We start from the raw sequence: 26,805 nt of genomic DNA on the forward strand, positions 1-26,805 counted from the left end.
GACACTCCGCTGAGAGCGAGCGAGACACTCCGCTGAGAGCGAGCGAGACACTCCGCTGAGAGCGAGCGAGACACTCCGCTGAGAGCGAGCGAGACACTCCGCTGAGAGCGAGCGAGACACTCCGCTGAGAGCGAGCGAGACACTCCGCTGAGAGCGAGCGAGACACTCCGCTGAGAGCGAGCGAGACACTCCGCTGAGAGCGAGCGAGACACTCCGCTGAGAGCGAGCGAGACACTCCGCTGAGAGCGAGCGAGACACTCCGCTGAGAGCGAGCGAGACACTCCGCTGAGAGCGAGCGAGACACTCCGCTGAGAGTGAGCGAGACACTCCGCTGAGAGTGAGCGAGACACTCCGCTGAGAGTGAGCGAGACACTCCGCTGAGAGTGAGCGAGACACTCCGCTGAGAGTGAGCGCTGACAGTCTGCACTGGATGAAGCCCTGACTAGAAGGGCGTCCAGGTAAGGAATCACTACCAACCCCTGGAGGAGCAGAACCGCAACTGGTGAATACACGAGGGGCCGTGGCTAACCCAAGGGGAGAGCCACGATTGGAAATGTTCCTCTCTGATTACAAAACGTAGCCAACGCTGGTGGAAAAATCAAAAGGGGATGCATGTGTGTGTGTGACCTCCTGAACACAAAGCATGAAACTGGGTTGGATTGTCATCCAGGGAGTGTATATGCTCGGAGGGAGGAGCTACACTTTTAGTGTAGTACTTTGTGTGTCCTCCGGAGGCAGTAGCTATACACCCATGGTTTGGGTCTCCCATAAGGAACGATAAAAAAAAAGTCTAATTATACCATCCCCAGATATTATATAGAGACACGAACAAAGGGAAGAGGTTTTATGTAATTTATTTTCCTGTAAGAAAAAGAATATATATGCAGAGATACAAGATTGCATATTCCCTACAGGACACTGCAGACCTTGACCAGTCACAGGAATATTGCTGCACGGCCGACATGGAGATGAGCGCCGTGACAGGTGTCACATACAGAAGACGTACGCAGTTCAGCGGAACCTTTGATAGACCCCCTGGTAAAAAGGCATCTTTAAAAATTTACACTAAGTAACTGGAAAGCGACTTGATTGGCTACAAGAGGTGGGGGGGGGGCTTTAGTATCATTACCAACACCCAGCTAGTGGCAGTTACCAGGCCTCGCAACAGGACAAATGCAAGCACTGGCAAAGAGCCATGGACGAATGTACACTCCAGTTAAGAGGGGTTGCTCCGGATTAGAGAGAAAAAAAAAAAAAAACAAAACAAAAACACACAACCATGGGTGCTTCTTCCAAGAGGGATTAAAAAAAAAACAAAAACTAAGAACCGTGCTGCTCCTGTCCACAGGTTCCACCATTTAAGTGAATAGCGTTGAAGGCAAGGTCTGCACAGATTGCACCAACATTTATCAGATTGTTCAGACCGAGCGCCTGCACTCTGCGTGATCATTCTGTGCAGACACTCGCCACTCACTTTAAGATGCAAAACTGCACACAACTCAGTCTATGAACAGGTTACCCCTTTCTGGAAGAGCCGCCATGGTTTTTTTCCCTGGACTAAACTCTTTATAGAGAATCTTGCCATTTTCTGCAATGTGATAACCCTTAAAAATAAAGTTAAACCTCATTTAAAAGCTTAAAACTATTGAATGGGTGCACACAAGGGTCACCATGTGTAGTTTTACTTATCCTGTACTGCTCCAGAGTTACATCTTGTATTATACTCCAGAGCTGCACTCACTATTCTGCTGGTGCAGTCACAGTGTACATACATTACATTACTGATCCTGAGTTACATCCTGTATTATACTCCAGAGCTGCACTCATTACGCTACTGGTGCAGTCACTCTACAAGTGACGTTTTTGTACCCGCTTGTCATCATCAAGTATGCTTTTTAGGTGAATCAATAAGACCTGTGTTAGGTGGTTCTAGTACTACAGTCAGAATAGTGAGTGCAGCTCTAGAGTATAACACAGGATAAGTAATGTATGTTGTAATGTCTGCTGGTGTAGTAGTGACTGCACCAGCAGAATAGTGAGTGCAGCTCTGGAGTATAATACAGGATGTAACTCAGGATCAGTAATTTATGTACACAGTGACTGCACCAGCAGAATAGTGAGTGCAGCTCTGGGCTATAGCACAGTAACTCAGGATCAGTAATGTATGCACAGTAACTGCACCAGCAGAATAGCGAGTGCAGCTCTGGAGTAGAATATACAATGTAACCCAGGATCAGTAATGTATTACACAGAATAGTGAGCGCAGCTCTGGAGTAGAATATACGATGTAACCCAGGATCAGTAATGTATTACACAGAATAGTGAGCGCAGCTCTGGAAGATGTAACTCCGGATCAGTACAGGATGACTAAGCACAGCAGTACTGTGTATGTAGATTATATATAAAGTGAAAGAGACCCAAAAGATAAGTGCCGAAAGTAAAAAGAAAAGCTGCCAATTAAGAAACCCATACTTGGAGATAGTTGCCTCCTTCTGGGTCACACACTGATTAAACATCCCATTGCTAGATAAAAGCAGGACTTCAGCTTCATACCCCCCCTCCACCCTAATAAAATGGGCACAGGTGAAAAGCTAAATCTTGCCTATACTGTGAATCTTTGATTCAATAAGAACTCTCAAACTGAGAAAGGGTTAAAAGAAAGTGGTATTAAAACATGTACAGGATAAAACAAGCAAGACCGCCGTGTGTTCCTTTGGGGGTCTCCACACTGTTCACTGCTAGAATAAAAACAGTGGATCCCCGAAGATCCTGCTGTGGGTCACATGATTGGCAGGATTCATGGGACCAAAAGTCACCAGGAAAGGAGTCAGCGACAGGCTCATTAGCAAAAGGCGCAGACCGATAAGCCCAGAGATAAAGGGTTTACATGAGGCTGCACCAGGAAGTCCCAAGTAAACGCCCATTTCCAGCTCTGTGCGTTCCAGGCACACAGTCTGCTCCACCTGCTGGGGTCCATTCAAGTCTAGCACGTTTCTGAAGGATCCCATCAGATGGTGCATTCAGAGCTTCTTCAGACGGCTGTACAGCTCCCGCTTACTCTTCTCTCCGGCCCACGTCCGGCTCTTCAGGCGACAGCTCCGCAGATCTTCTTTAAAGTCTTCGTGGTGCATGGGACGGTAATATTCCGGATCACAGAAAGACTGGGGAGGAAAGAAACAGCAGCGTCAGGACAGAGCACACTAGCACAATAGGCCAGGAGAGCCGAATATGATGGCGACTATATAGGGGAGGGCTGGAAGCTCTAGAGCAGGCAATCCCCGCCGGGCAGGGTCTGCTGACAACTTCCTCAACTGCATTTACAGGAGATCCGAAGATTTTAGAGAAGTCCCTATAGACAAAGCAGACGTCTGCCTTCAATGGACCAGGGAACTGCAGTGCATGTTGACTAGATGGATTTTTCAAAGGCGTTTGATACGGGCTGCCAAAAAGGTAAGTACATAAGAGATTAATGGGACTAGGGGAAAATGTAACTGGGTTAAGAACTGGCTCGGTGATCGGAAACAAAAGGGTAATTATTAATGGAACACAGTGACTGGGTCAGTTAACAGTGGGGTGCCAACAGGGGTCAGTATTGGGCCCTCTTAATATTAATGAATGTTCTTGTGAGGGGGCATACAAAATTCAATATGTGTAGATTATACTAAACTCTGCAGGGTAATCATTACAGAGGAGGATAATTTAATATTACAGAAGGATTTAGATAAGCTGGAGGCTTGGGCTGAGAAATGGCAATTGACATTTAATGTCGATAAATGTAAGGTTGTGCACATGGGCAGAGGAAATAAAATGTATAATTGGATACTAAATAGTAAAACACTGGGTAAAATTGTCACTGAAAAAGGCTTGGGTGGATGGGAAATTCCACTTTACTGACCAATAGCTGCTGCCAAGGGTAATAAAATAATGGGAGGCATTAAAAGAGGGAGAGATGCTCATGAGAATAGTTCTCTTTAGTGGAGACTATGGCCACAGTTTTGTAATTGTTCTCTCTCTCTCTCCTGTGATGAGAGATTTTTATCCGGGGAGCTTGTCTGATTGCACTATGTGAAGTCTGGAAGGAATCTTTTCCCCCAGTATTACGCTTTACTGTCTGCCCCTTTTTTTGCCTTCCTCTGGATCAACATGTTAGGTTACGGGTTGAAATCTATAGACTTATTCTACCTTTAAGGCTATGTGCCCACAGCAGGACATTATACCCACAGATTTTGCTGCAGAAAACCAGATTTATCTGGATTTTCTAGATTAATCCACAGGTTTTAGCAAGTACAGACACTCCCCATGTTATCCTATGGGACATGGGGGTGCTGTGTCCATGCTGCTGTATGTGCAGCTGTGGAATATGCCACAGATATCCCGCAGCCACACATAACTGCATGTCAATTATTCATGTGGAAGTATCTGCGGAATTCCTGACCCTTTTTTAGAGATGGAGGCCGGGACTTCCGCAGGTAAGTCGCACGAATGTCCGCAGGTATACCCCAGATATATTTTGCTGGAATCCCACAGCAATGTATAGCTGCGGATTCCGGGGAGCATCTGTGGGAAACATGCGGAGGTACCTGCGGATATAGCTGCGGGTACAGAGTCCCGTTGGCACATAGCCCAACACTATGAAAATCTAAAATATTCACAATGTCCATGGTACAAGTTCACTAGTTCCGTTTTCCACTTTTGGTGCAGGATTTTCAGATGAGAGTGACGTTACCTTGCACTTCTGGAAGAAATCCTTGTAGCCTCCTTGGAGGATGTACAGCTCGGGGTAGTGCAGTCGGGGGTACTCGTTCAGGTCTCGATCCTTCTCTCGCACAAACTTGCACCTATGAAAAGAAGGGAATTTTGTTACTTACCGTAAATTCCTTTTCTTCTAGCTCCAATTGGGAGACCCAGACAATTGGGTGTATAGCTACTGCCTCCGGAGGCCACACAAAGCATTACACTTAAAAGTGTAAGGCCCCTCCCCTTCTGCCTATACACCCCCCGTGGGATCACGGTTCCTCAGTTTTAGTGCCAAAGCAAGAAGGAGGAAAGCCAATAACTGGTTTAAGAACAAATTCAATCTGAAGGAACATCGGAGAACCGAAACCATTCAACATGAACAACATGTGTACCCGAAAAAACAAAAATCCCTAAGCAAACAGGGCGGGTGCTGGGTCTCCCAATTGGAGCTAGAAGAAAAGGAATTTACGGTAAGTAAACAAAATTCCCTTCTTCTTTGGCGCTCCATTGGGAGACCCAGACAATTGGGACGTCCAAAAGCAGTCCCTGGGTGGGTATAATAACCCCTCGTGATAGGACCGTAAAAACAGCCCTACCCTACAGGTGGGCAGTCGCCGCCTGAAGGACTTGTCTACCTAGGCTGGCGTCCGCCGAAGCGTAGGTATGCACTTGATAGTGTTTGGTAAAAGTGTGCAGACTCGACCATGTAGCCGCCTGGCACACCTGCTGAGCCGTAGCCTGGTGTCGTAATGCCCAGGACGCACCCACGGCTCTGGTAGAATGGGCCTTCAGCCCTGAGGGAACCGGAAGCCCAGCAGAACGGTAGGCTTCAAGAATTGGTTCCTTGATCCACCGAGCCAGGGTGGATTTGGAAGCTTGCGACCCTTTGCGCTGACCAGCGACAAGGACAAAGAGTGCATCCGAGCGGCGCAGGGGCGCCGTGCGGGAAATGTAGATCCTGAGCGCTCTCACGAGATCCAACAAATGCAAATCCTTTTCACATTGATGAACTGGATGAGGGCACAAGGAAGGCAAGGAGATATCCTGATTAAGATGAAACGGGGATACCACCTTAGGGAGAAACTCCGGAATAGGGCGCAAAACCACCTTGTCCTGGTGAATCACCAGGAAGGGAGATTTGCATGACAGCGCTGCTAGCTCGGACACTCGTCGAAGAGACGTGACCGCTACTAGAAAGGCCACTTTCTGTGAAAGGCGAGAAAGGGAAACATCCCTCATAGGCTCGAAAGGCGGCTTCTGGAGAGCAATTAGAACCCTGTTCAGATCCCAGGGCTCTAACGGCCGCTTGTAAGGAGGGACGATATGACAGACCCCTTGCAGGAACGTGCGTACCTGAGGAAGTCGTGCTAGGCGCTTCTGAAAAAATACAGATAGCGCTGAGACTTGCCCCTTGATGGAGCTGAGCGACAAACCTTTTTCCAACCCGGATTGCAGGAAGGAAAGAAAAGTAGGCAATCTAAATGGCCAGGGAGAGACTCCCTGAGCAGAGCACCAAGACAAGAATATTTTCCACGTCCTGTGGTATATCTTGGCGGAGGTAGGTTTTCTGGCCTGTCTCATGGTGGCAATGACCTCTTGAGACAATCCTGAACCCGCTAGGATCCAGGACTCAATGGCCACACAGTCAGGTTCAGGGCCGCAGAATTCTGATGGAAAAACGGCCCTTGAGACAGCAAGTCTGGTCGGTCTGGTAGTGCCCACGGTTGGCCTACCGCGAGGTGCCACAGATCCGGGTACCACGACCTCCTTGGCCAGTCTGGAGCGACGAGGATGGCGCGGCGTCAGTCGGACCTGATCTTGCGCAGCACTCTGGGCAACAGAGCCAGAGGTGGAAACACATAAGGAAGCTGGAACTGCGACCAATCTTGAACTAAGGCGTCTGCCGCCAGAGCTCGGCGATCGTGAGACCGTGCCATGAAAACTGGGACCTTGTTGTTGTGCCGAGACGCCATTAGGTCGACGTCCGGCATCCCCCAGCGGCGACAGATCTCCTGAAACACGTCCGGGTGAAGAGACCATTCCCCTGCGTCCATACCCTGGCGACTGAGGAAGTCTGCTTCCCAGTTGTCCACGCCTGGGATGTGAACTGCGGATATGGTGGAAGCCGTGTCTTCCACCCACGTCAGAATCCGCTGGACTTCCTGGAAGGCTTGCCGACTGAGAGTTCCTCCTTGGTGGTTGATGTATGCCACCGCTGTGGAGTTGTCCGACTGAATACGGATCTGCTTGCCTTCCAGCCACTGCTGGAAGGCTTGAAGGGCAAGATACACTGCTCTGATCTCCAGAACGTTGATCTGAAGAGTGGACTCTTGCTGAGTCCACGTACCTTGAGCCCTGTGGTGGAGAAAGACTGCTCCCCACCCTGACAGACTCGCATCTGTCGTCACTACCGCCCAAGATGGGGGTAGGAAGGATTTCCCTTTCGACAATGAGGTGGGAAGCAGCCACCATCGAAGAGATTCCTTGGCCGCCTGAGAAAGGGAGACGTTCCTGTCAAGGACTTCGACCTCCCGTCCCATTGGCGGAGAATGTCCCATTGTAGTGGACGCAGATGAAACTGCGCGAAAGGGACTGCCTCTATTGCTGCCACCATCTTCCCTAGGAAGTGCATGAGGCGTCTCAAGGGGTGCGACTGGCCCTGAAGGAGAGATTGCACCCCTGTCTGTAGTGAACGCTGTTTGTCCAGCGGAAGCTTCACTATCGCTGAGAGAGTATGAAACTCCATGCCAAGATATGTTATCGACTGGGTCGGGGTTAGATTTGACTTTGAAAAGTTGATGATCCACCCGAAACCCTGGAGGGTCTCCAGCGCCACGTTCAGGCTGTGTTGGCATGCCTCTTGAGAAGGCGCCTTGACCAGCAGATCGTCTAAGTAAGGGATCACGGAGTGTCCCTGAGAGTGTAGGACTGCAACTACAGCTGCCATGACTTTGGTGAAGACCCGTGGGGCTGTCGCCAGACCAAAGGGCAGGGCTACGAACTGAAGGTGTTCGTCTCCTATAACGAAGCGTAGAAAACGCTGATGTTCTGGTGCAATCGGTACGTGGAGATAAGCAGCCTTGATGTCTATTGATGCTAGGAAATCTCCTTGAGACATTGCGGCGATGACGGATCGGAGGGATTCCATCCGGAACCGTCTGGTTCTCACGTGGTTGTTGAGAAGTTTTAGGTCCAGAACGGGACGGAAGGATCCGTCCTTTTTTGGTACCACAAACAAATTGGAGTAAAAACCGTGACCTTGCTCTTGAAGAGGAACAGGGATCACCACTCCTTCCGCCTTTAGAGAGCACACCGCCTGCAGGAGAGCATCGGCTCGGTCGGGAGGCGGAGACGTTCTGAAGAATCGAGTTGGAGGACGAGAACTGAACTCTATCCTGTACCCGTGAGACAGAATGTCTCGCACCCAACGGTCTTGGACCTGTGGCAGCCAAATGTCGCCAAAGCGGGAGAGCCTGCCACCGACTGAGGATGTGGAGGGAGGAGGCCGGAAGTCATGAGGAAGCCGCCTTGGTAGCGGGTCTTCCGGCTGTCTTTTTTGGGCGTGACTGAGCCCGCCAAGAATCTGAACTCCTCTGATCCTTTTGAGTCCTTTTGGACGAGGAGAATTGGGACCTGCCCGAGCCTCGAAAGGACCGAAACCCCGACTGTCCCCTCCTCTGTTGGGGTTTGTTTTGTCTGGGCTGAGGTAAGGATGAATCCTTACCCTTGGACTGTTTAATGATTTCATCCAAGCGCTCACCAAACAGCCGGTCACCAGAAAATGGCAAACTGGTTAAACATTTTTTGGAAGCAGAATCTGCTTTCCATTCCCTTAACCACAAGGCTCTGCGTAAAACCATGGAGTTGGCAGATGCCACTGCCGTACGGCTCGTAGAGTCCAGGACAGCATTAATCGCGTAAGACGCAAATGCAGACATTTGAGAGGTTAAGGATGCCACCTGCGGAACAGATGTACGTGTGACCGTGTCAATCTGTGCAAGACCAGCTGAAATAGCTTGGAGTGCCCATACGGCTGCGAATGCAGGAGCAAACGACGCGCCGATAGCTTCATAGATGGATTTCAACCAGAGCTCCATCTGTCTGTCAGTGGCATCTTTAAGTGCAGCCCCATCCTCCACTGCAACTATGGATCTAGCCGCAAGTCTGGAGATAGGGGGATCCACCTTGGGACACTGGGTCCAGCTCTTGACCACGTCAGGAGGAAAGGGTAACGTGTATCCTTAAGCCGTTTGGAGAAACGCTTATCTGGATAAGCGTGGTGTTTCTGGACTGACTCTCTAAAGTCAGAATGGTCCAGAAAAGTACTTAATTAACGCTTGGGATACCTGAAATGGAATTTCTCCTGCTGTGAAGCTGACTCCTCCACTTGAGGAGCTGGGGGAGAAATATCCAACATTTTATTGATGGACGCGATAAGATCATTCACTATGGCGTCACCATCAGGAGTATCCAGATTGAGAGCGGTCTCAGGATCAGAATCCTGATCAGCTACCTCCGGCTCATCACCCAGAGAATCCTCCTGCTGAGACCCTGACCAGTGAGATGAAGTTGAGGGTCCCTCATAGCGAGCTCGCTTAGGCTGTCTGGGACTGTCGTCCGTGTCAGAGCCATCACCCTGGGATGCGTGGGACACCCCCGGAGCCCAGAGCTGTTCCAACTGAGGGGGGCCAGGGAGCAATGAATCAACAGTGCCCATGGTCTGAGTTACTGGTATAGACTGCAAAGTCTCTAGAATCTGAGACATAGTCACAGATAATCTATCCGCAAAAATTGCAAACTCTGTCCCCGTCACCTGGACAGTATTCACAGGTGGATCTCTCTGGGACACCTCCAGCAGAGGCCCCGGCCGAGCAGGGGGCACAGGGACCGAACACTGCACACAATGGGGGTCAGTGGAACCTGCCAGAAGAACAGCCTCACAAGCGGTGCAAGCAGCATAAAAAGCCTGTGCCTTGGCACCCCTGTTTTTTGCGGACGACATGCTGTATTCTCCACAGAGCAATCCAGGAGGGTATATAGCCAAGAATCACCAGCGACCGTTTAGTGCAATGTATAGCATGCAAGCATAAAGAAGGGAATTTTGTTACTTACCGTAAATTCCTTTTCTTCTAGCTCCTATTGGGAGACCCAGACGATTGGGTGTATAGCTACTGCCTCCGGAGGCCACACAAAGCATTACACTAAAAAGTGTAAGGCCCCTCCCCTTCTGGCTATACACCCCCAGTGGGATCACTGGCTCACCAGTTTTAGTGCAAAAGCAAGAAGGAGGAAAGCCAAGAACTGGTTTAAACAAATTCACTCCGAAGTAACGTCGGAGAACTGAAAACCGTTCAACATGAACAACATGTGTACCCGAAAAACAACCAAAAATCCCGAAGGACAACAGGGCGGGTGCTGGGTCTCCCAATAGGAGCTAGAAGAAAAGGAATTTACGGTAAGTAACAAAATTCCCTTCTTCTTCGGCGCTCCATTGGGAGACCCAGACGATTGGGACGTCCAAAAGCTGTCCCTGGGTGGGTAAACAATACCTCATGTAAGAGCTGCGAAGACAGCCCTCCCCTACGGGGAGGCAACTGCCGCCTGCAGGACTTTTCTACCTAGGCTGGCGTCCGCCGAAGCATAGGTATGCACCTGATAATGCTTGGTGAAAGTGTGCAGACTCGACCAGGTAGCTGCCTGGCACACCTGTTGAGCCGTAGCCTGGTGTCGTAATGCCCAGGACGCACCCACGGCTCTGGTAGAATGGGCCTTCAGCCCTGATGGAACCGGAAGCCCAGCAGAACGGTAGGCTTCAAGAATTGGTTCCTTGATCCATCGAGCCAGGGTGGCCTTAGAAGCCTGCGACCCTTTGCGCTTACCAGCGACAAGGACAAAGAGTGCATCCGAACGGCGCAGGGGCGCCGTGCGGGAAATGTAGATTCTGAGTGCTCTCACCAGATCTAACAAATGTAAATCCTTCTCATACCGATGAACTGCATGAGGACAAAAAGAAGGCAAAGAGATATCCTGATTAAGATGAAAAGAGGATACCACCTTCGGGAGAAACTCCTGAATGGGGCGCAGCACTACCTTGTCCTGGTGGAAAACCAGGAAGGGAGCCTTGGATGACAGCGCTGCTAGCTCAGACACTCTCCGAAGAGATGTGATCGCTACCAGAAAAGCCACTTTCTGTGATAGTCTAGAAAGTGAAACCTCCCTCAGAGGCTCGAAGGGCGGCTTCTGGAGGGCAACTAGTACCCTGTTCAGATCCCATGGATCTAACGGCCGCTTGTACGGGGGTACGATATGACAAACCCCCTGCAGGAACGTGCGCACCTTAGGAAGTCGTGCTAGACGCTTCTGAAAAAAGACGGATAGCGCCGAGACTTGCCCTTTAAGGGAACCGAGCGACAAACCTTTTTCTAACCCAGATTGCAGGAAAGAAAGAAAGGTAGGCAAAGCAAATGGCCAGGGAGACACTCCCTGAGCAGAGCACCAGGATAAGAATATCTTCCACGTTCTGTGGTAGATCTTAGCGGACGTGGGCTTCCTAGCCTGTCTCATGGTGGCAACGACCCCTTGGGATAATCCTGAAGACGCTAGGATCCAGGACTCAATGGCCACACAGTCAGGTTCAGGGCCGCAGAATTCCGATGGAAAAACGGCCCTTGGGACAGTAAGTCTGGTCGGTCTGGTAGTGCCCACGGTTGGCCGACCGTGAGATGCCACAGATCCGGATACCACGCCCTCCTTGGCCAGTCTGGGGCGACGAGTATGACGCGGCTGCAGTCGGATCTGATCTTGCGTAGCACTCTGGGCAAGAGTGCCAGAGGTGGAAACACATAAGGGAGCCGGAACTGCGACCAATCTTGCACTAAGGCGTCTGCCGCCAGAGCTCTGTGATCGCGAGACCGTGCCATGAAGGTTGGGACCTTGTTGTTGTGCCGGGACGCCATTAGGTCGACGTCCGGCCTTCCCCAGCGGCGACAGATTTCCTGAAACACGTCCGGGTGAAGGGACCATTCCCCTGCGTCCATGCCCTGGCGACTGAGGAAGTCTGCTTCCCAGTTTTCTACGCCGGGGATGTGAACTGCGGATATGGTGGAGGCCGTGGCTTCCACCCACATCAGAATCCGCCGGACTTCCTGGAAGGCTTGCCGACTGCGTGTCCCCCCTTGGTGGTTGATGTATGCCACCGCTGTGGAGTTGTCCGACTGAATTCGGATCTGCCTCCCTTCCAGCCACTGCTGGAAGGCTAGTAGGGCAAGATACACTGCCCTGATCTCCAGAACATTGATCTGAAGGGTGGACTCCTGCTGAGTCCACGTACCCTGAGCCCTGTGGTGGAGAAAAACTGCTCCCCACCCTGACAGGCTCGCGTCTGTCGTGACCACCGCCCAGGACGGTGGTAGGAAGGATCTTCCCTGTGATAATGAGTTGGGAAGAAGCCACCACTGCAGAGAGTCTTTGGCCGTCTGGGAAAGGGAGACTTTCCTGTCTAGGGATGTTGACTTCCCGTCCCATTGGCGGAGAATGTCCCATTGAAGTGGGCGCAGATGAAACTGCGCAAACGGAACCGCCTCCATTGCCGCCACCATCTTCCCGAGGAAGTGCATGAGGCGTCTTAAGAAGTGCGACTGACCTTGAAGGAGAGTCTGCACCCCAGTCTGTAGTGACCGCTGCTTGTCCAGCGGAAGCTTCACTATCGCTGAGAGAGTATGAAACTCCATGCCAAGATACGTTAGTGATTGTGTCGGTGACAGATTTGACTTTGAGAAGTTGATGATCCACCCGAACGTCTGGAGAGTCTCCAGCGCAACATTCAGGCTGAGTTGGCATGCCTCTTGAGAGGGTGCCTTGACAAGTAGATCGTCCAAGTAAGGGATCACCGAGTGTCCCTGAGAATGCAAGACTGCTACCACTGCCACCATGACCTTGGTGAACACCCGTGGGGCTGTCGCCAGACCAAATGGCAGAGCTACGAACTGAAGATGGTCGTCTCCTATCACGAAGCGCAGAAAGCGTTGGTGCTCTGTAGCAATCGGCACGTGGAGATAAGCATCTTTGATGTCTATTGATGCTAGGAAATCTCCTTGAGACATTGAGGCAATGACTGAGCGGAGGGATTCCATCCGGAACCGCCTGGCGTTCACATGCTTGTTGAGCAGCTTTAGGTCCAGAACAGGACGGAATGAGCCGTCCTTTTTTGGCACCACAAAGAGATTGGAGTAAAAACCTTGTCCTTGTTCCCGAAGAGGAACAGGGACCACCACTCCGTCCGCTCTTAGAGAATTCACCGCCTGCAGAAGGGCATCTGCTCGGTCGGGATGTGGGGAAGTTCTGAAGAACCGAGGCGGAGGACGAGAACTGAACTCTATCCTGTACCCGTGAGACAAAATGTCTGTTACCCACCGGTCTTTGACCTGTGGCAGCCAAATGTCGCAAAAGCGGAAGAGCCTGCCACCGACCGAGGATGCGGAGGGAGGAGGCCGAAAGTCATGAGGCCGCCGCCTTGGAAGCGGTACCTCCGGCTGCTTTCTTGGGGCGTGAGTGAGCCCGCCAGGAATCAGAGCTCCTTTGCTCTTTCTGAGTCCCTTTGGACGAGGAGAATTGGGGCTTGCCCGAGCCTCGAAAGGACCGAAACTTCGACTGCCACTTCCTCTGTTGAGGTTTGTTTGATCTGGGCTGGGGTAAGGAAGAGTCCTTCCCTTTGGACTGTTTAATGATTTCCGCCAATTGCTCACCAAACAGTCTGTCTCCAGATAATGGCAAGCTGGTTAAACTTTTAGAAGCAGAATCTGCTTTCCATTCTTTTAACCACAAGACCCTGCGCAAAACTACAGAGTTGGCGGATGCCATTGAGGTACGGCTCGTAGAGTCCAGTACCGCATTGATAGCGTAGGTCGCAAACGCAGTCATTTGCGTAGTTAAGGACGCTACTTGCGGCACTGCCGGACGTATGAGAGAGTCCACCTGTGCCAGACCAGCTGAAATAGCTTGGAGTGCCCACACGGCCGCGAATGCTGGAGCAAACGACGCGCCGATAGCTTCATAGACAGATTTCAACCAAAGGTCCATTTGTCTGTCATTGGCATCTTTAAGTGAAGCCCCATCCTCCACTGCAACTATGGATCTAGCTGCAAGCCTGGATATTGGAGGGTCCACTTTTGGACACTGGGTCCAGCGTTTGACCACGTCAGGGGGAAAGGGATAACGTGCATCCTTAAGACGTTTGGAAAACCGCTTGTCCGGATAAGCATGGTGTTTCTGGATTGATTCTCTGAAGTCAGAGTGGTCCAGAAAAGTACTCAGTTTACGCTTGGGATACAGGAAATGGAATTTCTCCTGCTGGGCAGCTGCCTCCTCTGCTGAAGGGGCTGGGGGAGAAATATCCAACAGCCTATTGATGGCCGCTATAAGGTCATTTACCATGGCGTCACCATCTGGCGTATCCAGATTGAGTGCGGCGTCAGGACAAGACTCCTGATCACCCACCTCTGTCTCACCATGCAGAGACAATTCTCGCTGAGACCCTGACCCGCGTGATGACGTGGAGGGTCTTTCCCAGCGAGCTCGCTTAGGGTGACTGGGACCGTCATCCGAGTCAGAGTCTTCAGCCTGTGATGCCTGGGACCCCCTTGAAGTACGAATTAGTTCCAACTGAGGGGGACCGGGGAGCATAGACACAGCAGTGTCCATGGTCTGCGCAACTGGCCTGGACTGCAAGGTCTCCAGGATTTTTGTCATAGTCACAGACATTTTATCAGCAAAGACTGCAAATTCTGTCCCCGTCACCGGGGCAGGGTTCACAGGCGACTCTGCCTGGGCTACTACCATCATAGGCTCTGGCTGACGAAGTGCCACTGGGACTGAACATTGCACACAATGGGAGTCGTTGGAGCCTGCCGGTAGATCAGCCCCACATGTTGTACAAGCAGTGTATACAGCCCGTGCCTTGGCACCCTTGCGTTTTGTGGATGACATGTTGTTGTCTCCTCAGAGCAATACAGGGTATACAGCCAAGAAGCGACCGTCCAGTGCAGTGTATATATATATATATCTGGTACAGGAAAAAGTACACCAATACAACACTGTGGCACAAGTGGGGCCAGCACTAATGTGCTGCTTACCGCCCGCTAAACGCGGGTGTGTGGTCGCCAGAAATCCCTAGTCTGAGTCTCCCAGAGCCTGTGTCCTTCCTCCAGCCAGACTGCATGCAGGAATGGCTGCCGGCGTCCTGTGGAGGGGGGGGGCGGGCCCTGGGCGTATACAGACAAAGAGCAGGAAGCCTGCGTCCCACTGTACCTAGTGAGAGGGCTGGAGCATGTAAATAAGGCTCCAGCCCTCGGCGCTGACGATTGTACAGCGTCTCTCTCTTACCCTGATTGACAGGGTGGGGGCGGGAACGAAGCGGAGCTAGGCCGCAAAAGCCGGGGACTAGAGTTAGAAACGCCGCCGCCGTAAAAGCGCGGTCGGCGCGTCCCCGGCGCACTACAAGTCTCAGCTGCGCCGCCGCTCCAGGGGCGGTCGGCGCGGCAGTCCCCCAACACAACAAAATCCCCCAGTAATCTGTAGGGACTATAACCCTAGCGCGCAGCGCTTCAGTCCCCGGCGCACTAGCACACCCAGCAAGCCTGGAGTGTGCGTGCCTGCCATACGGGGACACAGAGTACCTTAATGTTGCAGGGCCTTGTCCCTGAACGGTACCTCGCTCGTCATCCAGCAGGTTCTATGGGTCTGTGGATGGAGCCCGGCCTCAGGGCTTGGTGGCCGGTAAGATCCCACTTCCTCAGAGCCCCTCAGGGGGATGGGGAAGGAAAACAGCATGTGGGCTCCAGCCTCCGTACCAGCAATAGGTACCTCAACCTTACAAACCGCAAGTGGGGTGAGAAGGGAGCATGCTGGGGGCCCTATATGGGCCCTCTTTTCTTCCATCCGATATAGTCAGCAGCTACTGCTGACTAAACAGTGGAGCTATGCGTGGATGTCTGACCTCCTTCGCACAAAGCAGAAAACTGGTGAGCCAGTGATCCCACTGGGGGTGTATAGCCAGAAGGGGAGGGGCCTTACACTTTTTAGTGTAATGCTTTGTGTGGCCTCCGGAGGCAGTAGCTATACACCCAATCGTCTGGGTCTCCCAATGGAGCGCAGAAGAAAATACAATTGAACACTTCGTCACTAGTGGGGTCAGCACCGGAGGTGCCGCTTACCGCCCGCTAAAAGCGGGTTGTAGTCGCCAGAATCCCGTGCCTGGGTCTCCCAGAACTTGTCTCCCCTTTCCAGCTCAGCCTGCACATCAGGAATGGCTGCCGGCGTTCTGTGAAGAGGGGCGGACCGTGGGCGTGCCTCAGACAAAGTGCGGGAAACTGGCTTCCCACTGTGCTCAATGTGAGGGCTGGAGTATGTAAAGCAGATTCCAGCCCTCAGCGCTGACGTTCTGCATAGCGTCCCGCCCTTCCCCTGACTGGCAGGCCTGGGGGCGGGAACGAAACGGAACTAGGCCGCAAAAGCCGGGGACTCTAGTAAAAAGCGCGGCCGACAAATATGCACTGCCAGCGCGGAAGTCCCCGGCGCACCACAAGTCCCAGCCGCTTCGCAGTAAAAACTGCCAGCAGGGGCCGGCGCGGCAGTTCCCCACACACAAACTCCCTTAGCAAGCTGTGAAAGTGTGGCACAAGCGCAGCAGCGCTATTGTCCCCGGCGCACTAACACACCCAGCAATGCTGCAGTGTGTGCGCGGTCTGTGCGGGGACACAGAGTACCTTGGTGTAGCAGGGCCCTGTCCCTGACGATACTCCGCTCCATATCCAGCAGATTCCCCAGGGGCTGTGGACGGAGCACGGTCTCTGTGCCTGGAGACCGGTAAATCCCACTTCACCCAGAGCCCGAAGGGGGATGGGGAAGGATGCAGCATGTGGGCTCCAGCCTCTGTACCCGCAATGGGTACCTCAACCTTAACAAACACCGCCGACACAAAGTGGGGTGAGAAGGGAGCATGCTGGGGGCCCTAGTATGGGCCCTCTTTTCTTCCATCCGACATAGTCAGCAGCTGCTGCTGACTAAACAGTGGAGCTATGCGTGGATGTCTGACCTCCTTCGCACAAAGCTTGAAAACTGAGGAACCGTGATCCCACGGGGGGTGTATAGGCAGAAGGGGAGGGGCTTTACACTTTTAAGTGTAATGCTTTGTGTGGCCTCCGGAGGCAGTAGCTATACACCCAATTGTCTGGGTCTCCCAATGGAGCGCCAAAGAAAGGCAAGATGTTCAGATTAACTAAATTTTATTTCCAGTCCTGGAGAAACACTGCAGAGCCGACGCAACGCACAGGACTGTCCACATCTGGAATCATCACTACCACACGTAGATGACCCCCAATCTAGACATTGCTCCAAACACAGAAAGCAACCCCTCCCCAGCAGAAGGCAACCCCTGAATGTACACTGGCGTTCACATTCACTGACAGCAAGCAGATCCTGAAAATACTCAGGAATTGGAAAAGCCGTCATTAATTATTCCCATGAAACAGTCTCCCCCCCCCATAAAGCCACAACTCACATTCTGGGTCCCCGCTCGGAGGAGAACTCGCAGTGGAAGATGATGATCACTCGCTTGGATCCTTGGGGCAGGATGGGGTTCCTTAGGAGAAAGTCATCCACTTCTTGTTCCATGTACAGATTGATGGCTCCCTGTGAAGAAATATTTTTTAGCCCAGAGATGCCTGTCATTTGGCAAAAAAAAGGAGACTATGCAGCACAATGAAGAGGCCAAAGCCTCCCTGTGGAGGCAGCGTGACAGATGGGAAAGGGATGGGGGACTCTGATCTAAGGAATTAAAGACCCAAACACTCCACAGCAGAAGAATGGCTGGAAAACTCACCCGTATGTGTCCCCCGTCATACTCGTACGGGTATCTGCAGTCTATGATTACACACCGCTCGATGAAAGACTCGTACCGCCCGCCCAGGATCATCGCCATCTGCAAGAGAGGAAACGTCAGTACAGGAGACAACCCAACTCACAGGTACGCACCGCCAAACCCTGCACTCACCATCTCCGGAGTGATGTACTTCAGCTCCTGATGTCTGCCGCTCACCGTTGGGAATAAAAAGGCCTAAAGTGAAAATTATAAATAAAAAAAATGCTCAATTCCTGTTTCACAAAATTCACACGTACATTAGCAGCCATTTAAGAAATTGGCTATCCTTGGTAGTGAAGCATCTAATGAGCGTGTGCAAGTCATTGTACAGGAGGAGGCGCACTGTGATACTTATTGCAAATGGTGGATGCTATGTTCTTTACTGTATATAGATGTGTTATCAGTCATTGCACAGGAGAAGGTGAGCTGTGATAACACATGATTCACAGTAGGTGGCATCTACCGTATATAGAGGCATCTCTGCACAGGAGGTGGAGGTGAGCTGTGACATTACCTAGTGGATCCTGTGTTCTATATTTGCAATACATTACATTGTATCCCTGCCTTTGATAAATTACTGCGTGCTACATGACAGGATAGGGAGACTGTGCAAAGCGTTAACATAATAATTTGCTTTAAGCAATTTCCTTATTTATTCCTTTTACGAAACTGGCCGAACCTGTGGCTTTTATTACTCAAGCAACTTGCTGTGCAGTTACTGAATAAAAATGGGGTTTTGCAACAATGGCCAGATTTAAAGGATGAACTGTCCTTTAGGAGACTTGAAGCTGCGATCATCTAATCTCTTGTGCCATACACAGCAGTGCTGATGCACTGCTGTGTATAGCACAAAGGACAATCTTTTAAGAAAGCCGGCCCTGTGCACATTGTTCCTTTACCTTTGAGAAGTCTCCAATAAGATCCCTTTGGTCATCGTCTAATATACTTTCGATAGTTTCTTTAGAGAAGGACTTGGAGCGCATCAGACACGAACCCTGCAAGACAGAGGAGGTCGGTCACCACGGTTACCAGAAGACAGCGGGCCCACGTACCCCCATCTTTCGGGCGCTCACCTTTTCAACCTCACTATCTTCCGTCACCTCAAACATGCTGCGCCGCCTCTTGATTTTCTCCGGCATATCTCCGTGAAATATCTCCGGCCTCTTTGTAGCAAGTCTACCAGAGGGACAAGACGCAGAGTCGTGACACTGGAGGAGACAAGAGCAAAAATTTATATTCATTCACTTACAGCGCTTTACACAGGAGCAACACTGTCCCCATCGGGGCTCATAATCTAAGGTCTATCAGCATGTCTTTGGAGTGTGGGAGGAAACCCCCGCAAACACGGGGAGACCGTACAAACTCTTTGCAGATGTCGTCCTTTGTGAAATGTGAATAGAAGCCGTACATAGAAAAGTATTTACCAGTTTGGGGCGATTCAAGACCAAGGGAGCGGTCCAGAGACTAGCAACACCACAAGGGATCTCCGCATCGTTCTAGGAGAAAAGACAAACTATGGGTAAGAAGCAGCTGCAGATCCATGCGAGAGCTCACAAGTTCCATCCTTCCAGGAGGCTTCTCGCACCAATAGCCAACACGAGTCACTCTGTACTTCCAGCCACCATGTACACACACGCTCATACAACTGCCTGCATATACGCCATTCTTTAGGGATATTTGGCTTTCAGGATGACCCTATAACGCCCTCTAACTTAATGTGACCTTCCCTATTCTTCTGGATGCACATGTCCAACTGTTCAATGTCTCAGGACTTTTTGCACAACTTCCTGTTCTCTAACAAGGAGCCTAATGACAATTCCCACCAGGTGTTTGATCCATGAATTGCTCAACAAATTTTGGGGTTCAAATATAATTGGTATTAAACCATTGTCCTCATGCTGTTCACATTTCGACATCATGAGACCAAGACAACACCTAACAATTGATCAGCGGCACCGCACATTGCAAGGATCAAGCAGGAAAGTCTCAGACAGAAGTAGCCACTGGGTTTAGAGCATCACAGAGTGTCACCAGCAGGTTGTACAGAGACACACAGACTGGAAGTCACAAGAAGGCAGAGAAGTGGACATCCTTTGGCCACATCCCACACTTATGAACAATGCCCTTCGGAGCCGGATGATGAATGCCCCAACTCCAGGCACGTTTAAAAAGGAGGTCAGAGACACTAAGGGGCACTTTGTACACTACGACATCGCAAGCCGATGGTAGAGATATCGAGCGCGATAGTCCCCCCCCATCGCAGCAGCGATATCTTGTGATAGCTGCCGTAGTGAACATTATCGCTACGGAAGCTTCACATACCTGCCCTGCGACGCCGCTCTGGCCGGCGAACCGCCTCCTTCCTAAGGGGGCGGGTCATGCAGCGTCCCAGCAACGTCACACGGCAGGCGGCCAATAGAAGCGGAGGGGGCGGAGATTAGCGGGACGTAAACATCCCGCCCACCTCAGTCCTTCCACATAGCCGGCGTGAGCCGCAGGTAAGGAGATGTTACTCGCTCCTGCGGCTTCATACAAAGCGATGTGTGCTGCCGCAAGAACGAGGAACATCGTACCGTCGCTGCAGCGAAATTATGAAAAAGTTGGACACTACACCAATAATACCATTAAGACACTTTTGCACTCGTTAAATCGTATCAAAAAGGATTTACACACTAAGATATCGACACCGGATGTGCGTCACTTTCGATTTGACCCCACCGACATCGCACCTGCGATGTCGTAGTGTGCAAAGTACTTTTAGGTGTCACAGCAGACCATTTGCATCAGTGTGGTATGCATGCTAGATGACCTGCAAGGGTGCCTGACTGCACTAACAGGCACAGGCATCATCCACGCTGGACAAAAGACCAGTGGCCTCAGTGCTGGGTCACAGATGGACGTTGATTCAGACTAAGCAGAAATGATGGAGAGAGTGCTACACATCAGCCACTGCTGTCACCAGACGAGCCTTTGGTGGTGGAGTTAGTATGGGCTGGTGTGTCTAGTCAGTACAGAACGGCCCTGCAGACTGGTAGTGACAGCCCCGACTACTGGAATGACATTAATCCAGTCATTGTGCCTCTGCATGAACACCACCAGCCTAATATCTTCATGGAGGACAATGCTCTGGATTGAGGTTGCATCATTATGGGAACCTCAAACGGAGCAGCTGCACTTTCTCCAGACCTGAATCTAAGAAAACCTATGGGCTCAGCTGAGTTGCAGTGTAGAGACCGTAACCCTGTAGCCCAGAACCTCGACCTGAGGTCCACCCTTCAAGAACGGGTTGCCGGCCTCCGCAGACAACGCCACTGGTGACCAGTAGGAGGCGTTGTCCGCTGGAATTGATGCTCAAGGCCACATGACAAGTTATTGAGACTTTTTCTGGGGAAAAGGTGGGCACTTATGGCTTTTGTTTTAAATTGTTTGACGTGTGGAAACCACGATTACGGCTCCTACCTAAATGCCCCACTTTCATGAAAAAATATCACTGTGGCGTGCAATTTGTATCCAAGTTTCACCTGAAAGCCAAATATCCTGAACTCTTGATTAGTGTATGTGCAGCTCACCTCCTGATCATCTCCATCCAACATGTCCAGGAAGCCATCGTCACTGCTCTCCGTCGTGGTTGATGTACAGGACGATTTCCTCCTCAAGGCCAGATCACGCCTTCTGGATTCAGATTCCTTCCCAGGAGACGAAAACTGAGGAGAGAAATAAAGTTGTCAGAGGTTTAGGAAAAGCCAACAAGCGCTGAACTTAATGAACCAACTACCGCCACAGCGTATAGAGGTGGCGCCATATGCTGCGGAGTGCTCATCTGCATGGTGGACAGGCGTGAAGCTGCCATTTACATGCGTCGTAGCCTGTAAATTGCAGCACATGCAGCAATTTTCTACCATATGTGCAAAAAGAAATAGCACAGAGCTTACAGCAAATTCACCTATGTGAACTTAGTATACAACCCCCCCCCCCCAGTGTGATTACGAGGAAGCGTTGCCGGCAGCGTACCATACATCCTGGAGCAGATTTCTGCCTTTGCACAAGCACTTCTTTGCCTTCTCTCTGGCACCGCGGTCGTGTGAAGCTTTGGAAACTTGGCCTGGCTGGGATTTTGAACTGAAAGGGTTCCTGGAAGAGAAAAAAAACAAAAAAAAAAAAACAACAAAACTTAAGTGACCATGTAATGGCTTCTGCAATAACAAAAACCCCCAAGGGTGCAGCATCTGACCCAGTATGGAGCTGTACTGTCATATCATACCTCCTAAAACTTGGAGTATTACAAAATTATAGAGGACTAAAGTACATAGGATTATCAATTCATTCTGTCAGTGAATGAAGTTATATCCACAAAGCTGAGGGATTGCACCAGCACATTGGTAAGAAATGAAATCCTGGAGTACAGGACAGACGGCATTAGGTAACCAGGGCTAAACTGAAGACATTCACTGACCACAAGCAGAGATCTTAACAATGGAGAGGAACTGCGGCCGGTGGCTTCTACTGTATTGTACCTTGCTACTTACATTTTCTTTGTTTTCATCACCAAAATGAAAAACTTCAGAATCCAGAGAGTCGGACAGATTCCTCTTAAAGGCTGGGCTGGAACCAATAAATTTTTGCTGGAGAATGAAAGGAACAAAAAACAGATCAACAAGCGGCAGATAGTGCCCGACCTCACCCCAGGAATGTGCAGTCACAGACATCAATGACTGCTCGGATGTAAACACTCCACATCATTTCATTATAGAAGAGCTGTTTGTTTCTTGCATTACAAAGGAGAGCAGGCTTTACACATGGAAAATCAGGGGCATCTGCAAAAAGCATTTAGTGATATGCAAGAGAGACTTGTTACACAAAAAAAAAAAAAAAATGAATGTTAAAACCAGTTACTTACCGGCAGGGATCGTCTCCTCCCCAGAGGTAAATTTGCACTGAAAGGAATAAAAAGAATACATATAACAATACAGTATGTTTATAGTAAAATAAGGCCCCTCAGGCCAGAGTCACACATTTGTGTTTTGCTGTTGAGTGTGCAGAACATTGATGTGTGAATCTGGCCCAAGGCTATGTGCACCGGACGGAGGTGCTGCAGAGACGTCAGCGCTTACAAGCTAGTGAGCGGCGACTGAAGATGCTCCGACATCTGTGAACAATTTTTTAGCACAAAAAAAAAAAAAAATAAAGTGTAAAAAAAACAAAAACTTACTTTGTAACTTGGCCAGATTCGATGAGAGCTTTTTGGAAGCTGAAACCAGAGAAAACTAGAATTAGTCACAATTGATGTAAATAAAGAGTCGATTTACACCTCGCAACCACCAGTCAGCAACATGCAAACTGCTCTGCCAACATTTGCACAGAACGACTGCACGTCAGTCATAGGTGGGCAAGTGCACACGGGACAGTGGTCCTCAGCTGGTCACACAGGACAACCACACGTCACATGTGCACAGAATGATCAGTCATAGGTGGGCAAGTGCACACAGGACAGTGGCCCTAAGCAGTACACGCTGGTCACACAGGACGACCACACGTCACATGTGCACAGAATGATCAGTCATAGGTGTCGCAGTGCAGTCGCTGTCCGGCTCTCTGAATGGCTGCAGCAATGCACAGGCCCCCCATTTATGCTGCCTGCAGTTAGGACGGCATGAAAACGGGATGGGTTCCTCTTAATACAAGAAACGTTTGAAGGTTCAGCCATATGTATAGGGTGGATATCACAAAAGGAGTTAACGGGGGAACAGTCAGTGTGTGCACAGATAGGCACCACTGCTGGAAGCACTTACGTCTCATCTAGGTCCTTAAAGTTTTTTGCATTGGGAGATTCAAGACCAAGACCTGAAAGAAAATAAAGAATCATATATGTAGATGGCAGGTAAAGTCCACGCAGCTCAGCAGGGACCCCCATAGGGCCTGATAACAGCCATACTGGCCACCAGATAGAAGTCATTTACAGCCTGAAGGTTTGTTTTTTACAACGCAGAGATACACTGACTGCAGATACGATAAAAGTCTCATTCTGCTGAAACATTACACCCTTATCTAAGGTCAGAGCTGCAGAGTCTCCTAGCTGTGGTCATGGCGGCAGAGCAAGAAGTGACTGATAAGCTTTGGGGTCCATATAGCTGCACGTCTGCCATGTAATACACTGTACGCCTGCAGCTGTGTCCGAGCCCCTGGCAGGAGGCTTACAAGACAAACCCTTAGATATAAAATAAGGTACTAATTCATACCGGCATCCACAGATTCACAGGAGTCTGTTCTTTGAAGAGAAAAGCGGTCGAAGAGCTTCCTTTTTGGGGTCTCACATTGACTGAAAGGAAAAAATAAAATAAAATATATATATTACATTGCATGAGTAATTACAGTTATAAAGTCACAAAAACCCCAACAACACAGGACCAGCAGAATAGTGAGTGCAGCTCTGGAGTATAATACAGAAGGTAACTCAGGATCTATTATACAGGGACATCTGCCCAGACCCACTGGCACACTGGAGATGCAGATACAGTTGAAAGCAACGATGAAAGATCCGGTGACGCTCCCTCTTGAATCATTCCCTTGCTGGGTCTGACTTTTTTTACAATTTGCCTAAAGCAATAAGAACCCCTAAACTAAAGACTACCTATTAAAATATAACCTTTATTAATCATTTATAAATTCCATACGCACTGAACTTTGGATTGTAGAAGCCATTATACTGCATGGAGAGCTGTGTGGGGCCATTATACTGCATGGAGGGCTGTATTGGGGGCATTATACTGTATGTAGGCCCATTATACTACATTGAGGGCTGTGTGGGGGCCATTATACTGCATGGAGGGATTGTAGGAGAAATACTGCATGGAGGCCCATTATGCTGCATGGAGGGCTGTGTGGGGCCATTATACTGCATGGAGAGATTGTAGAGGCCATTATATTGTATGTAGGCCCATTATACTGCATGGAGGGATTGTAGAGGTCATTATACTGCATGGAGGTCCATTATACTGCATGGAGGGCTGTGTGGGGCCATTATACTGTATGTAGGCCCATTATACTGCATGGAGGGATTGTAGAGGTCATTATACTGCATGGAGGTCCATTATACTGCATGGAGAGCTGTGTGGGGCCATTATACTGCATGGAGGGCTGTATTGGGGCCATTATACTGTATGTAGGCCCATTATACTACATTGAGGGCTGTGTGGGGGCCATTATACTGCATGGAGGGATTGTAGGAGAAATACTGCATGGAGGCCCATTATGCTGCATGGAGGTCTGTGTGGGGCCATTATACTGCATGGAGAGATTGTAGAGGCCATTATATTGTATGTAGGCCCATTATACTGCATGGAGGGATTGTAGAGGTCATTATACTGCATGGAGGTCCATTATACTGCATGGAGGGCTGTGTGGGGCCATTATACTGTATGTAGGCCCATTATACTGCATGGAGGGATTGTAGGGGCCATTATACTGTATGTAGGCCCATTATACTGCATGGAGGGATTGTAGGGGCCATTATACTGTATGTAGGCCCATTATACTGCATGGAGGGATTGTAGAGGTCATTATACTGCATGGAGGTCCATTATACTGCATGGAGAGCTGTGTGGGGGGCCATTATACTGTATGTAGGCCCATTATACTGCATGGAGGGATTGTAGGAGAAATTATACTGCATGGAGGCCCATTATGCTGCATGGAGGTCTGTGTGGGGCCATTATACTGCATGGGGCCCATTATACTGTATGGAGGGATTGTAGGGGCCATTATACTGTATGTAGGCCCATTATACTGCATGGGGGATTGTAGGGGCCATTATACTGTATGTAGGCCCATTATACTGCATGGAGGCCCATTATGCTGTATGGAGGGCTGTGTGAGGCCCATTATACTGCATGGAGGGATTGTAGGAGAAATTATACTGCATGGAGGCCCATTATACTGCATGGAGGGCTGTGTGGGGGACATACTGCATGGGGGGCTGTGTGGGGCCATTATACTGTATGGAGGGATTGTAGGGGCCATTATACTGTATGTAGGCCCATTATACTGCATGGGGGATTGTAGGGGCCATTATACTGTATGTAGGCCCATTATACTGCATGGAGGCCCATTATACTGCATGGAGGCCCATTATGCTGTATAAAGGGCTGTGTGAGGCCCATTATGCTGTATGGAGGGCTGTGTGAGGCCCATTATACTGCATGGGGGGCTGTTCTGGGGTCATCATTCTGTGTGTGGGGGAGGGGATCATACAGGGTTTGGAGCCCTTTAGATGCCGTCGTACTTTATGGCCGCAGTGTGAGGGGAATGTAGGGGCTTCAATAGGGGTAACATTGTTTTGTTACAGCTGTAAAGTGGAGCTCTGTGCCCCATACCTGCCCCCTCCCCCCATGGTCTCTATGGACCCCCCTGCCCAGACTGTGTTGCACGTTACCTCCCGAGTCCCGCCAGCCGGTCCATGTTGAGCGCCAGGTTGGAGACCGGAGACGTCGCGGTGTCCGCCTCGCAGGAGAACAGGGCCTTCACCACCGGTAACCCGGACAGGCGGCTGCCCTCCCTGACGTGAGCTGGGGCCGAGCGGTACATGTCCATCCTTCCACAGAGACCTCTGCGCGCGGGCGCAATAACTGGAAAACAAAGTATCCGCAGATCAGAGACTCCGCACCTTTCTCCATAGACATAAAGCAGAGCAGCGATAAATCTTCTGCATCACATCCAAGCGGTCGGTCAGAACGGACTATTAAATATTTAGTATCACTATATTAAAACCGCCCATCTCATCATGCGGCCGGTCACCCCGGAAAATAAAGCGAGGACGGGCCCGTGACACGCGGTACCTTTTTGGCGCTAAGTGTAACCTGCGTGGTCTCAGATGCGTGCAGGACTCCGCGGACACCGTCACGGCCGGACGTAAGATGACTCTACCGGGCTCGGCCCGCAGCTCCCCTCTTAACCCTCGTCGACCACCATTTCCACCGCCCCAGCCCGCCTTGGATTTGGCGCCATTAACACGTAACCAATCAGAGCTCAGAACGAAAAAAGTCTCCGACCAATCAAATTCTTACGTGAAAAAAACATCCCTGTATCCAGGGTCTAATCGATGGCGCCACATATTCTAATCATTGATTGGCCAATTACGGGGAAAAACTTGAGTGGCA

The 26,805-nt window shown here is 50.4% G+C and overlaps 1 protein-coding gene across 1 annotated transcript; it reads right to left on the reverse strand.

The window, feature by feature from the left end:
- Window positions 1-838: 838 nt before the first annotated feature.
- CDC25A (cell division cycle 25A) lies at window positions 839-26,638 on the reverse strand. Its single transcript, XM_075315787.1, has 17 exons — window positions 26,485-26,638; window positions 26,082-26,274; window positions 23,890-23,969; window positions 23,443-23,494; window positions 22,863-22,901; window positions 22,551-22,587; window positions 22,180-22,275; window positions 21,665-21,784; window positions 21,223-21,357; window positions 19,078-19,149; window positions 18,727-18,861; window positions 18,553-18,648; window positions 17,786-17,848; window positions 17,615-17,713; window positions 17,294-17,424; window positions 4,727-4,838; window positions 839-3,161 (listed from the first exon to the last, which is right to left on the reverse strand). Exons 2-17 carry the CDS (start codon window positions 26,237-26,239, stop codon window positions 3,021-3,023), a joined length of 1,566 nt encoding a protein of 521 aa, XP_075171902.1. The 5' UTR covers window positions 26,240-26,274; window positions 26,485-26,638; the 3' UTR covers window positions 839-3,020.
- Between the last annotated feature and the right edge of the window lie 167 nt (window positions 26,639-26,805).

This window comes from Anomaloglossus baeobatrachus, chromosome 6 (assembly GCF_048569485.1).
Source record: "Anomaloglossus baeobatrachus isolate aAnoBae1 chromosome 6, aAnoBae1.hap1, whole genome shotgun sequence".
Lineage (NCBI taxonomy): Eukaryota > Metazoa > Chordata > Amphibia > Anura > Aromobatidae > Anomaloglossus > Anomaloglossus baeobatrachus.

Bases quoted from the DNA above. Each gene is read 5' to 3' on its own strand.
- CDC25A (XM_075315787.1), bottom strand. From the start codon at position 26,239: ATGGACATGTACCGCTCGGCCCCAGCTCACGTCAGGGAGGGCAGCCGC. The intron at 17,849-18,552 runs GTAAAGGAACAA...TTTTCACTTTAG, and splicing joins TTATTGGAGACTTCTCAAAG to GCCTTTTTATTCCCAACGGT. The intron at 17,425-17,614 runs GTGAGTTTTCCA...ATTTCTTCACAG, and splicing joins ATGACGGGGGACACATACGG to GGAGCCATCAATCTGTACAT.